The 14,867-nt window shown below is 36.8% G+C and overlaps 2 protein-coding genes across 5 annotated transcripts in view; one reads left to right on the forward strand and one right to left on the reverse strand.

The window, feature by feature from the left end:
• The window catches only part of LOC139695534 (death-associated protein kinase 1-like), an 89,321-nt gene extending 76,661 nt beyond the window's left edge, over nucleotides 1–12,660 (forward strand). For all 4 annotated transcript variants that reach the window (XM_071594369.1, XM_071594372.1, XM_071594373.1 and 1 more), the window contains 2 exons: nucleotides 4,596–4,869; nucleotides 9,574–12,660. In XM_071594369.1, the coding sequence (XP_071450470.1) occupies nucleotides 4,596–4,869; nucleotides 9,574–9,731 (432 nt within the window). In that variant the 3' untranslated portion in view covers nucleotides 9,732–12,660. The remainder of the gene's footprint in view (nucleotides 1–4,595; nucleotides 4,870–9,573) is intronic.
• On the reverse strand, nucleotides 462–1,307 carry LOC139695200 (uncharacterized). The gene has a single exon (XM_071593886.1). The coding sequence runs from the start codon at nucleotides 1,305–1,307 to the stop codon at nucleotides 462–464; it is 846 nt and encodes a 281-aa protein (XP_071449987.1).
• Nucleotides 12,661–14,867: the final 2,207 nt, after the last annotated feature.

Raw genomic sequence — 14,867 nt, forward strand, 5'->3', positions numbered from 1 at the left:
GATTTCTGGGAAGTTAGCAAGCAATTCGTGGTAACGAGAATGACCGCTCAAAGATTTCACTTGATCGGGAGAAGGTTGGGCGTAACTCCCGGGGACTGAAATGGTAGTGAGTCCATCAACCAATCTCTGGTTACGCATGTCCACCAATAACCCGTAGAATTTTAGAAAGTCCGCCCCAATGATAGGTTGTGACACGTCCGCGACAACGAAACGCCACGAAAAATCGCGACGGAGGCCGAGGTTAAGGCTAAAGGTCATCCAACCATACGTACAAATAATACTGCTGTTCGCAGCAAACAGCTTGTAATCAGTCTTGGAGCGGGGCCCTTTCACTTTGTCTCTAGGAAAAACACACAAATCGGACCCAGTATCTACCAAAAACCGCACCTTGGTGTTTCGGTCTGTCACGTACAAGCGGCATGGTTTGGGACTACCGTCGGAGGCCGCCGTCACCGACTGCCCTAGGGGTTTTCCGACGCATAGGAGCACGGAGTCGTGCACTTCCGGGCATTGGCGCCAAACCGACGGTGGTACCAGCAAACGTCTCTTCTCCCATCCGAATTCCGTGAGGACCCACGGGACTGGCTTTGTTTTCGGCTCCGTGAGCGTGAGCGACTCCACCTAGTGTCGCGATTGACGGACAGGGCAGCCACCAGGCGCGTCAAATCGTCGACGCGCTTCATCAGGGTGTCGATTCCGTCGTCAGATGCGCTGGTCGCCATGTTGGATACGGCTGCCGTTGTGCTGGGTGCGCTTGCCGCCATGTTAGGGACGCCTACCGCCATGTTGGCTACCTGTGACCGGAGCCATACCTCGCCGATCTTATCGGCGAGCACCGACAATCCATCTAAATCGATGCCATCGTGAGCCGTCAGGATGGCCTGCATATTCGTTGGCAGGCGATTTAGCCATAGCGAACGCAGGAATTCCTCGTTTACGGATGAACCGGCCAAATTTCGGAGGTGACGTAGAAATTGGCTTGGCTTCCGATCGCCGATTTCTTCATGCTTCAGCAGCCGCCTAAGTTTGTGTTCGGTGGATGTGGAGAGGCGTCGGATTAACTCGGATTTTAGCCGCTCGTATTTTCCTTCGCTAGGGGGATTTGTGATGATATCTTCTACCTCCTGGGCGTAGTGATTTTCTAATACGCCGACGACATGGTAAAACTTGGTCGAGTCTTGAGTTGTACCGCTTAGCGCGAACTGGCTCTCCAACTGAGAAAACCACAAACTGGGTTTTTCCACCCAAAAGGGCGGCACACGGATGGACACGCGATTAAGGTCCGCATTTGCCGGTTCGCTGGCCATAATGTACCGCGATCACACAAACACCAACGCAGCGTCACCGGACCACGTGGCCCCACGAGAACAAACGGGAAAACTGAGCAGGGACGATCACGTCGGGGTCACCACTTGTTGCGTCTGAAGGGGGAAGTGGAAGCGACTACAAAAATAAGAGAAAACAGCTACTGAAAGAACACTGCGGAACGTTTATTAACACGCTGCTCAGTTACAGAATGTCCGTAGGTGCGGACGGTACAAGTTGCTGCTTGTCGCGATAGCTCTTGCTGCGGACTGGCGGCTAATTGGTTTATGCGCCTTCGTCTCCGCTCTCTAGTGCTGTCCTCTGGTGGGAAGACTGGGAAGACTAGTTGATAGATGAAATGTGGTGACCGCCACAAATGCACAATATCTATTTTTCACAATAGACATTTAATGTTAATGCAGCTTCTTTTTGTATTTTAGGACAATATTTTCTTGAATTAAATGCCAAGCCAGGTTGTCCAAAAAAGTATTTAATGCATCTTAAATTATGATTGAGAAAGAATTTTCTCCCAAAAAAAGTCTATTAAATTGCTTCATTGGTAAAAAACTCTGAAATTCATTCATGATCGTGGACTTATTAATGAAAAAAATAGATCCTATTGGTTTCCTGTCAAGTTGCTGCCCCTCTTTTATTCTGTAAATATTCAATAATAAGTATAAATTCTGGTATTAAATGGTACATTATTTTACCTCTACTAGCAGTTAAAATTCTCAGTTGTGCTCTTCAATATAGTTGTTTCAATGACATCAAGTTATTTTAAAATTGCTTCCTTACATAAAATTGTCTTCCATCCCCCAAAAATCTAATTTGATAGACAATAAAATGAAAATAATTCATCTCAGTGGATGATTATACTACTATTTTATATTCAATCATATTTTAAGATTATATCCAGATTTGATCAGAATGCTGATCACTAATCTTTGTACATACACCATTATTTTCTGTTTGGTCGGTTGTACTGAATGGTGCTGTTAGTAGTGAATATTTTGTAATCATAAACAACTTAACTGAAATGGAAGAATGAATATCATTGATTTAGTTGGATGTTGATATTCAAAGAATGGCGAGAGATGCTTCAGCTGAGTCATTAGCCAATATGCATGAAATGCATATTAGCCAATGAGTTATCTAGTCAAAGCAGTCGTGCGACATTTTCAAAGTGTAAAAATCATCCCGGCCCAGGCAAATAATTTTTACGTTCTGAAAATGTGTGGCTCAAATAAAATTGACTTATATGAGCAAATGCCCTAAATAAAGTAAAATATAATGAAAACTTTGTTTGCTCGTGGTAGTTGCTGATATCTTACCCCCGTACCCCGTATGCTAGGTAGATTATCCATTATGACAATATCATTTTTTCCTCAATTTTAACTGAGAGAACAAGAGTTTGTAGCAGTTCAGCATATAACATCATCCTTTTTCTTAGGATGCAAGCAAACTTAGCATGTTGGTTCAACCTTTGGGACGGATACCAGATGGCAAAGCTACTTTTATCAGTATCTCGGAGGGCACAGGAACCATCAGAGATGTTATGAGAATAGTAATGAAAATAAAATTACAGTGGAAACTTGCTTTACAAGCACCTTGCACAGCGAGTAATTCGTATAATGAGCAAAAATATTGGTCTCAAAAATGACTTGCTCAATGAGCGACTTTTTGCACAACAAATGATGAGAAGAAGGGAATACTCAGATTCATTGCATGCCTGCTATTACAGTTTGTCTCTAGCACTCATTCCACTAGCATCTTAGCATCACTAGTTGACACATTTTTTCAAATTTGTGTTCAAACATATTATTAGTGATTTTTTTGTGCAAAGTTTCATAAAAATTGTGCATAGTTTTAAAAATGACCCTGAAGACAAATCCATGTGAGGTAAGCCATAAAAGAATAAAAATACTAGTAGAAATGAAAAGGAAAGTCATTGAAAATCCAGAACAAGTTGTGAGCATGGCTGATCTAGTATGCACATCAACAATAGGTCGATATCAATGAATGGCCTTTTCTTCAAGAACACAGACAAGACTAATGAGATAGATGCTTCAAATTGAGTGACAAGAGTATCTATGCAAAGATTATGTATTCTCAGCGATGTTGAAAGGTTGTTTCTCATATGCATAAATGAAAAGCAATTACAATGTGATAATATTGACGAGAATATAATTTATGAGAAGGGGAATGTCATTTTTGCTGACCTCATTAAAAAGATGTCAGGATCATCAGAGGCTAAAAAAGTCTTTAAATTTATGCATTATTCAATAAGTTTACAAGGAGAACCATCATCCACGGTGTTGTGAGGCATAGTGATGCAGCAAGCTCTGCGTCAAAGGTGGGAAGGAACTTAATTGGTAATTTCATAAAGGTTGTTCTGAAAGTTACCTGCCACAACATGTATTTAATTGCAACAAGATGGTTCTCTTCGGGAAGAAGATGCCCAAGCAAACCTATATTTGTGCACATAACAGTAGAAGAGAATGCATTGCTGGACCAAAAGGCAATTTCACGCTCCTATTTTGCACAAATGTAAGCAGTAATTTGATAATTAAACCCCTGATTGTTTACCATACGGAAATTCCACAAGCCTTCAAGAAGTGTTTGTTCAAAACAGCAGGCTAAATGTGATGTGGAGGTAATGGGAAACTTTTGCATTGTATCATACGTACAAGGCATTGACCTAATAAGGTAGTGGCCATGCATACCATAACTTTATTAAACGATCATTCTGAGTTGCATTTTTATCAAACTTCGAAGCGTCAGCAAAAAAAATGTCACTAGACAGCTTTCTAGTAAAAAGAGATTCGTTAAATGTCATAAATAATTAGTAATTTATTTTGATTCTTTTTGCTTTTGCAGAATAGGTGATAGGTAATAAAAGAATAGGTGAATATGATCCACAGTCCTAAACAATGAATGCATAATTTTCTTTGAGTAAACCTTGTACATAATTTATTTTTTTTGTACAAAATTTATTTTATTTATTTTTTGGCATGGAACGTATTATCATGTTTTTCATTAATTTATATGCTAAAAGTTGTTTCACAAAATAAGTGTTTGGCATTGCACGAAAGATCGCGGAACTTATTATGCTCATATTATGAGGTTCCACTGAATTCACTCTGAAATTCCTGGGATGAATTCTTTTCTGCTGACTTTTCTCTTACCTTAAAAAAAATGACCTCAAATTTACCAAGTGATTAACATTCAGCCGGTGACATTTGGTAAATATACCGCATGGTTAATCAAAGTTCAACTTTTAATTTGACTAGATTGCCAGCGTGGTTGTGACTGGTGGGGAATTGCCTGTCACATCACTGAGCACAGCTTGCCGTCAAATGCTATGCCGACTTCTTGACCCACCAGATCCCTTAGGGAAGGATTGGTGTCTCTTAGCTGTGCAGCTTGGTATGGCTGACAAGATTGCTTCCCTAGACACACCATCTGTGACGCCTGCCCTTACTCCTGTCCTAATTAGTGGTCAACCAATCAGCCAAACGGCTCGCTTGCTGGATGAGTGGGCAAGATTTGGAGCTACCAGCATTGGTATGTATGGTATCACTTGTAGGTTTAATATTAAACATGCAAGAGGTCATATTTCCAAATAGTGGGTACACTGTCTAAATACTATTCATGCGTATGACAGGAATTCTAGTTTCAATGATTTATATTTATTATAATAAAATTTATATGAAAATATTAAATTAAAAAATGGGCAAAAATTGTTTGTGAAAGGCTGCATTATTATTTTTTTAATATTTCTTTTATTTCAATTAGTCTATTTAATCAAGTTGAATTATAATGTCAGGGAATTAGGCCAAAAGCAGTTTATTTAAGTGACATCTTTTGATACACTATTAAATATTGATACATATAGATATTAAATATAGATGTATTTGATGCACTACTTAACTATTAGGTATTTAAGTAATTGCTGACTGAAAATAATGGGTGGCAATTTAGTTGGAAAAATGAGAAAAATTCAGGAGTTATTACATGCATATAGCATCTGAAATTCAGGAAAGGGGATTCATTTTATTAAATAATCAGAATTATGATATTTTAATAGAGAATCACTGTTGACAACAATGTTCCTTTTAGTTTTGGGACCAGTTCATATTTATTATATTAAGCCATTGCATATGCAGGCCTTGGCAAAAACTAAAGCTGTAAAAAAGCAGATTTTCACTTGGCCTGAGTCACATGTAATGATGAGGGTAAAAAAATAAAGCAGCTAATCAGAGAACAAACATTCTGGAGGAAAAATCCAGAAAATTTTACAAGGGGAGTATAGAAAATGAATATCCACCCTGAATATTTTTCATGCATGTCATCTGTTGTTGCAATATATCTGTTTTAATATGGTGATATCCTAACCTGAATAATCAAATCATGAGTACAATTTCATTAATATTCTCATGTGTGAAACCTTCTATTTTAAATGTATTATTATTTTCCAATGATGGTTGGTGAAAAAAATTATTTAATAATGCTTCATGAGACCTCAAGAACTCATCGTTTCATTATATCCTTTAATGCTATCACGTGTCTGGCATGTGCTGAAATCTAATCTTTTGGAAATTGAGAATGTGAAAACTGCTTTCAGTATGAGAACAATTGACAAACATTTTAGTTGAAATGTTACAATATTTTGAATATGCAGCAATGGATGGGCCAAGGTGTTACCTGTGGGTTTCCGAAACTTCAAACTTTGAAATTAACGCTTTCCCTCAATTGGAAACTTAAACTTGGTGGATCAAATTCAAGAACTGCTGAAAAGAAACTTATCCATGCCTTGACATCTCAATTTTTAAAGAATATGTGTATTTTATTTGTCCAAAAAACTAAATAGGCCTGGTTTTTTATATAAGGAAATTGATTTAATATTATGCATATAACTTAGGATCCGTTTCTCATAACTTGTCAATTTGCAAATCCTTGGAAATACTTTTTATAAAATATGTCTTAAAATAATCGCCAGTCACTTTTTGACTTTGTAATTGGAAACATTTGGTAAAACTCTAGAAAAAACAGAACTAAGTAACTATGGTTTACCAAAATAATTGTAGGTCAACTCTTCCATTTACATTCCTTTAAATTTATTTTGATCCTTTAATACGTTTTGTTAGTTCAGGTTGTATAAGATGACTTTTTGGTTAAAATTCATAAATTCTGGCGAAGAATGAAATTATTTGTTTGGGTAAAACTTTATTTACTACCTCGATCAAAAATTTCCCGGAATTTATTCAGAAAATTAAAAATACAAGTTTATTCATCTAAATCTATATTGTCCCCTTGAAAGTAATCCCCATCGACTGCAACACACTTATGCCAGCGCTTGATCCAATCCTCGAAACATTTTTTATATTCGGTTTTCGGTATGTCCATCAGTGCTTCCTGCGATTTTTCCATTACTTCCTCTCGGCTGCTAAAACGCGTTCCCCGTAATGGTTTTTTAACTCGATTGAACAGAAAGAAGTCACAGGGAACCTCAGGGAGGGAGCAATGTCTGGATTGCGTGTCGTACTCATAAACCCACGTCTCGTCTCCAGTAATGATCCTTTTGATGAATGTGGGATCGGATTCAGCCTCGCAAATCATGTCTTTTGCGACGTCAACACGGTCTCTTTTTTGCATGAAATTGAGGTCTTTTGGCACCAACTTTGCTGCTACACGACGGAAACCCAAATCATTAACCACAATGTCTTGGGCGGATCCATAGGCAATGTTCAAGTCCTCCGCTATTTCTCTGATGGTTAATTTGCGGTTATTGACCAACATTTCTTTTACTTTATCAATTTTTTCACCGACTTTCGATGTCGATGGTCTGCCACTGCGTTCATCATCTTCGATTGACTCACGACCACTTCTGAACCGCTCGTGCCACTGGTAAACGACCGTTTTTTTAGAGAATCGTTGCCGAAACACTTTTCCAACATTTCCAACGTCCGTGCGCCACTAAATCCGTTTTTTACGCAAAATTTAATACAAGTTCGTTGTTGCAAATTTAAATCCATTTCTGAAATTGTAAAAAATCGCCAACACACACAGAGATAGATGTACTCTTGGCTACGTAACTTTTGCAAATGTCAAGTTATGACACTAAGATTTAAAGGGAATATCAACAACAGATGTACCAATTTAACAAAAAAACAGAACTCAAATCGGAACGATGGGAGCGCCACACGGTGGTTATTCCGGGAACTTTTTGATCAAGGTAGTATATGTATCATTCCACCGAAAGACACTCTTATGGCATTGACATAAGGCTTTAACGTGATCCGCAAGATTTGGGAGTCATGAGCCATAATGAATTACATAAAATTATCGAAATAAGATCAATATTTGAATTTTCAGAAACTTCGATGACTATCATATAAGGTTATTTGCGGTATCGAAAAACACCCATGAAAATTTAACCGCAGTTTAAGATTTGGAACCCAAACATCAGAAACCCCATCCCACCTACCCAATCGGGTGAGATGAGATCATTTAAATAACTGGGGTTTGCATTTCTAGTTTAGGCACTTCAAAAGTAACAGCCATTCTCATTATACATCAGCCTCGTGAGAAGGTTAAGCGTAACCAGGATGTAAATGTATGGAGATGAGCAAATTGGTACGACTGGTTCATGTCACAATCAATACCCTGCGAAAATCACCTTAATGCATCCTAAAGTAATAGTCTGAATTACTGAGGAAAAGAGACTCGAAGGTAAAATGTTAATCGCGAACGACGAGAGTCAATGTGCACAGCATTCGAAATAACTGGGCACGACATTCTCGCGATCACGCCCCCGTTCGTGACTCGTTAATTGGGCAGGCGCGCGCGGACTGGATGAGTGAAATACGACGCACGTCAATTAAAATTCGCTCGCAACGCACGGCGCAACGAGAAGACAGCCACGGAGAAATACCATTTAAGTTCTTTTTCTTCGATCCAGAGAGAAAAGAAAAACATTTATTTTTTGTTCCTCTTAAAAAAAAAATTCGCCGCATCTCCCACATCCGACGCACGCCGAAAGCGGGTGGGAATAATCTCCAGAGGTTCTGATGACGACAGGCAATCAATTCTCCGTTTTCCTTAAAAACACCTTAAAATACACCCTAGCGACTCTTCCGAGAGAATGTGTTAAAGGAAAAAAAATAGCATATGCGGGAGTCGAGGGAGCCGGGAACTTTTTGATCAAGGTAGTATTTAAGCAGAAATCTCAAGGAGACGAATATCTATTAGGATCTGTACTGGTTTATTACAATAGGTACTAGCAATATGAAGGTAACAAATAGGAAAATTGTAAAAAAAAATCCAAGGTAATCACAAAGCCACTATGAAATAATCACAAGAATTATGGAAATGCTTATGATATAGTTTTTGAGCTTTATGACATAATTTATTTTTGGATCGACTGTGAAATGCTCCACAGTATTTATTAAAAATAGAAATCCGTAATTTGTGTAACCTGGGTATCTGATTTCATATACATATTTAATTAATTATATGAAAATGTAATGCACAATATATTATGAAAAGTGAAAACTGACATGATTAGCAAATTACTTCAACATATGATCCTTATTTTTATGGCCAAAGAAAAATACAGCATTTAAAAACTTCAAATGGCAAATGTTCAAAGAATAAAAAAATTCCTATTCTTTAACCATTCCATAGTTCAAGTTCCACGCAAATAACTCAAATCTTTCATATTTTATCAATAAAGGTGATATTGTGTTTCATAGAAATACATATCAGTTTTAATGATAAATATCTCAAGGACCATCCACTCATTTTATGACTTTTTTTGACAGAGTTCTTGTCACACTTTGATAAAAAGCAAAAATGGTCATTTCTGGTTTGTGGATTTAGCCCAAAATTTAGTAAGATCTACCAGTAATAATAAATGTTACATGCAAAATTTCATTTCCCAAAATAGTTTTTTAATTATCATGCCTGCAGAAAGCTGTATTTCTATGCTGCTCTCATTCTATGAGTATCAACTTTGGTAACATTTTTCCCTTTTGACCTTAAACAGGCAACTCTTAAATAAATCACGTCCATTATATCATTGAGAGGTGGTATATTTTGAAACATTTATTTTACCTTATAAGCTTTTAATGAACAAAGTTCATGGATTTGCAAATTCACTCATAGGTGTGAGAAGTAAACATTATTTTGTCTCTCCCCACAAAGAGTAATTTGTAGTTTTTGAATGGCTTTTCATAGTATATTTCTTTTTTTTTCTTTTGAAAATAGGCCATTTAATAAGGAAACTTCGAGAGCTAAATAGAGAGGATGGGGCTCAAGTTTTATTACAGACTGCACCACTGTATAGAATAGTTCCACATGAAGATGAAACACCAGTCGAAGAGATTGCTGGTTCGCATACTTCCTGCTCAAATCTCTCGCGATGAACTGGCATTCTGTATCCTCAGGGTATCCATTCTTAAATACACTTACTCTCTTGCAAATTTCTCCTTGGCAGAGGAGGTGGTTTATGTGTTGAACCACACTTGGCTTTTGAGAGTGTTTAGTGACTACTAATGTCACGCAAGTCTTCAATTGGTCAGGCACTTTGACATTTTTATGTCGGTCCTTTCCATCAGCCCTTAGTTATTGGAAATAACTTTGATGCATTCAATCAAAAATGCCATGCTTGCAAGTCACCCATAGGCAAGCAAATATGAGAAAGGTATGGTAGAAACTTTCTTGAAGATCAGATGTTTTAATGAAGAACAGCTTCACGGCTGAAACTGTTATGAACATTTGAGTGTCTTAAAAAAAACTAGTATTATTTTTGCTCATATATTTGATTAACATTTTTCCTGTGTATAGACTATAATTTTTTTAAGATCCTAATTTCTCTTGTTAAAACTATTTAATTTTGTTTTTTTTATGAAGTGTTTGTTCACTATTTTTATTGCACTGATGAATTAATTTTAATTTTTTTATACATTTCTATTACAATGATTATTGTCCAACTTATTACTTCCCTAAGGCTTAGTCAATTATTGAGACTAGTACAATGAAATATTTAACCATTTTTTCAAGTAAAGAAGTTAGAATGGTGAATTCCCTCCCAAAGGCTGATCATATTCATCGTATTTGAAGAGTTTGACTCTCTGAATGTGATTGACTACCAAAGTTAACTATTTAATACTATTGCTTCTAATTATGATCTTTGTATTTGTGAAATTTTGGCAAGATTTTATGCTGTTTTTGACAACGTTTGCTGTTAATGTTGATTGTGTGTATTTTCAAACTGATGCACTGTGAGCTTGAATAGTATGCACAATATTTGGGCAACTGAGTTTTATTGCTAATGTTGATCAGCTTTTTAATATGTACATATTCTAGCTTCTAAATGCTTGTTCATATTATTTAAACATTATTCATCATTCCTGGAAATTTTTTGTATTGTGCCCTTTTTATACTCCAACTAAAAGTCATTTACTGAACTTTCATCTTGTATATCAGTCTCAAGAGTATTCACATAGGGTTTAGAAAGCATTGACTTTTAAGCACTTAGAAGGTATTAGTTCATTGGTCATCCAGGCTGTTAAATATTGTTTTCTTTCATTTGGAAGGAAGTGTTCCACAAGACTAAATTTTAGATGATTTTTTGTGTGTTGAATTAATATTTAATGCACCATAGCTATAGGAAATCATATGTTCCAGACTTGGTAGATTTGCATATGTTCACCGCTTGTTGATGTAATTTTTTAGGCCTAATGGTGTGCGACTTGCATATATATTAGTCTTTCAAGGATGAATTGAAATTCCTATGTGGCAATGTATATATCACTGTTGTCAATGAACTTTTTTATAATGTAAGTGTACCATGTCAAAAATTTTATTTGCTTTTTTTATATTGTAAGGAAATCTATGTTTATTATTTCTTGCCTGTACACTTGAGAGTGTGCTTTAAGTCCTTTCCTTGTCTTGTTTTGAAGGCATTTTCTAAATTTGTCTGTGATAGAATTTGCTTAATGGTAATAATCACAGTATTTATCTTTGACCAAATTGTTAACATGTTTGATCCTGATTTCCATTCAAAGAATGGATCAGATGTGAAGCTATAAACATTCTGTGAACATCCTAAGGTTTGTTTCACTCAACCTTATTATTTTGATTCCCTCCATAGGTTTTTGGAGGGTGCATTAGAAGTATTGCTGTACTTAAAGTCAGGGGGGGATAATGATTGTCCTTGTCTGAAACAGAAGCAGTTTCAATCTTATCATTATGTAAGGCCTAACTGTGCCGAGGAACGAGGGTTTTTCTGTTTACTTTTAAATGGAAAAAAATCATTTGCTTCCAAGCAGATCACTCCTAAAGAGTGTGAATTAAGAATTTCTAATCCGTCAAGGAGGCAACTTGCCTGTGATCAAAAGGTTTTTGTAAGTGTTTTTCCCCATTTTTAATGCATTTGAGAAAACTGTGAGAATAATGTATTAGAATGAATGAAATACCTGTTACACTATGACTTCCATATAATCTGTACTCCGTACATTTTTTAAGGCTAGAACTGCCAGTGTGTATTTTTAACTAGTCCATTGCTGTTAAAGTTAGCTGTCAAGTAAGAGACGTCATTTTAAGTTGCCTATGTATTGTTTTATTTTGGTGAAAGTGATTTTTAATGAAATGTTTTTGTTATATTTTGTATGCTTTAATTTGGCTCAAAATTTTCCTGAATGCAGTGCGTGTACTTATGCTTTAATTTGGCTCAATGTTTTCCTAAATACAGTGTGAGATTGTTTTATATGAAAGAATCTATCCATTTCTTTCCAATGCCATAATTCAATTCTTCAGGAATTGTGAATGATTCAGTTTGTTTGGAATTACTGCTCTCAGAACTACGATTAATGTAAAAGCTGTGCTAATTTTTGTATGGCATTAAATCCCTGGCACATGTAGTGTATAAAAGATCTCACCGTCTTTAGCACAGAGCACAATAAAAGTCTGGTTATTGTGAGAAGTTTAGTGAGTAGACAGGGCATTGAATGGTTTTTGAATGTTTGCTAAAATGCACTTATCTACTTTTGACTATGATGTGAAATTGCGTGTTGTCTAAATTATGTACTTACTAAATAATGAATATGATTTGTAACTGCTGTGTCAATAGAAGGCATTTGTGCTGTTTATAAAATGGTCAAGTAAAATGCTTTGTACGTTTGTACTCTGATTGCTGCACTTTTCATACTTTTATGAGGCATTTGCACTAATGTAATGGTTATAAAATTGACTGTTTGTTTGGCAACAAAATTACGTATACCTACCTATTCTTCCATCCTATATTCAGGTTTATATTTTTATGGTGAAGAATAAATTTTAATTTATTGTGAACGTCATTTGTCTACTAACTTTGTCCCTTCCCACTGAGTGAGTTACAATAAATCATTTTTCATATCTCTTGTTATTTTGTATGCAAAACTTAAAAATAATCGAATGGTTGAAGTTTCACCCTGGTGGATATTGGAGTACAACGTAGATATGACAAGTTTTTTTTTATGCATTAAAATATTTCTAAATATAATTATGAATTCATATTCCCTTCTTGAGAGGATGTGGTGGTCCAGTGTGTAGAGCATTGGACTCCTAACTGGAGGGCCAGAGTTCAATCCCTGGGGATTGAACCCTCAGCTTCACCCAAGCTGTGTAATTTATTGGGTACCAGATCTTGGAAGCCATAGGCAGCACAGGGAATGGAACTGGCCCCCAACCCTGACGTGACTTTCACATGCTGTCGAGCTTAGTACAAGGTGAATTCTACCATCACATATGAAACCAACCTCCCATGGAATACAACCTTAACGTGGTGGAAGGGCTTTTGCATTCTGATAACCCATAGAGCGGTGCTGGCAGGAGCAATGATAATTGGGTCACCCATGCCAGATAGGTCGAAGGTTAGTAGGAGCCAGACGAAAGGTAGTTAGTCCACTCAGCATCTGTTCTTAGTGAGATGACTGCTAGAGCATGCATCATTCCTGGCAGCGGGAGAGGCAAGGTTTCTTTGGTCATCATCTCAGAAAACCCTTGCAAAGCCATTTCGTCAGCAGCGGCATAGAAGGAGACCTAAATAGAATAGGAACTTGGAACGTTAGGACAATATTGAAGACAGGAAAATTGAAGAATATTAAGCGAGAGATGAAAAGAGGAAATATAGATATTTTAGCTCTCTGCGAGGTGAGATGGAAGGTAAGCAGGGCTTAATGGAGTCATACTTGTAGAGTAATATACAGCGGAGGGGAAGAGAGCCAATTAGAGGTTGCCATAATATTGAATAAAGAGGTAGGAAGAAGCATAGTTACAATAGAGCAAGTAACAGATGGAATATTACTAGTATAGATAAAAGCAGAGCCAACAAACTTGGTCATTGTTCTGGTATAAATACCCCGAAGCAATCAGGAGGAAGAAGTCAATAAGGCGTACGATAGGCTATAGGAAATAACTGTATGTGTACCTATAGGGAAATATTTAATAGTAAGGGGATTGGAATGCGATGGTAGGTAGATAGATGGTGATGAGGTGAGAGATTATGGTTTAGATATGAGGAATGACTGTGGGGAGAAAGCATTTGAGATATGTACAAGACACAGGCTAGTCCATTTTATTATAAAGAAAAGTGGAAATATTCCTCATTTAATAAGCATGAACTTCCACAAAGTTCAGCCAGAAACAATTGAATACACGGGCTAGTCATCGACAACACTTGTTTTAGACACCACAAAAGGCATAGGTATACATGAAAAATGCCAGGTGATTCAGAAAGGTATCAGTTAGATTATAATATGGTTAGGCACAGATTTCGGAATGGCATGATTAATTTGCACAGTTTACTGGGAGTGGATGCAGACTTTTCACAGTGTAGTCATCATGAAGTGTAGCATCGATTCAAAAAGGTAATACAGGAGATAAGGGTTAGAAAATGGCAGGTAGAGGCATTAACTGGATCAACATGGAATGAGTATCAGCAGGCTGTAGAGTAAATCATGATTGAGCAAAAGTAGCAGAATACTAAAGAGAAAAAATAGGAATATATCAAAAACGAGATATCGAATACCTTAATAGAAACTATAGGAACTGTTAATTGGAAAAGGACACGGAAACCATGGCTCGCAGTTGGGATTGAATGATGAATTAAAACCACCGAAGTAAGTTCAAGGAGTTAAATTATAAACTGAGACAGGTAACAAATAGAACAAAAGGAGCATGGTGGAAGATGCAGTGCAAGGATATGGAAAGCCTCCAAAGGAAGGGTGAAATTGGTATGCTCTGCAAGAAGGTTAAAGCACTACCAGGAAATAAGAAGAGAAGATCTGTGTTAGCAGCTAAGATAATATTAGAACCAGAAAAGCTCCAAGAGAGAAGGAAGGAATATATAGAAGAACTTTGGCCATTACGCTTAGACATGGAAAGAGAACCTGACTTGAAATTATAAAATTTCAAGTCATGTTCACAAAAGTGAAATTCACATTCTGCACTCTCTCTATGCGAAGTGTTTAGTGTAATGTGGGTGACCAGGGGGTAATTTTGTTTCATTTTTCAACATT

Source organism: Hetaerina americana, unplaced genomic scaffold (assembly GCF_022747635.1).
Source record: "Hetaerina americana unplaced genomic scaffold, ioHetAmer1.1.p SCAF_6, whole genome shotgun sequence".
Taxonomy (NCBI): Eukaryota; Metazoa; Arthropoda; class Insecta; order Odonata; family Calopterygidae; genus Hetaerina; species Hetaerina americana.

What these genes read in the sequence shown, in the direction of transcription:
- LOC139695200 (XM_071593886.1), bottom strand. Translation starts at nt 1,307, where the DNA reads ATGGCCAGCGAACCGGCAAATGCGGACCTTAATCGCGTGTCCATCCGT.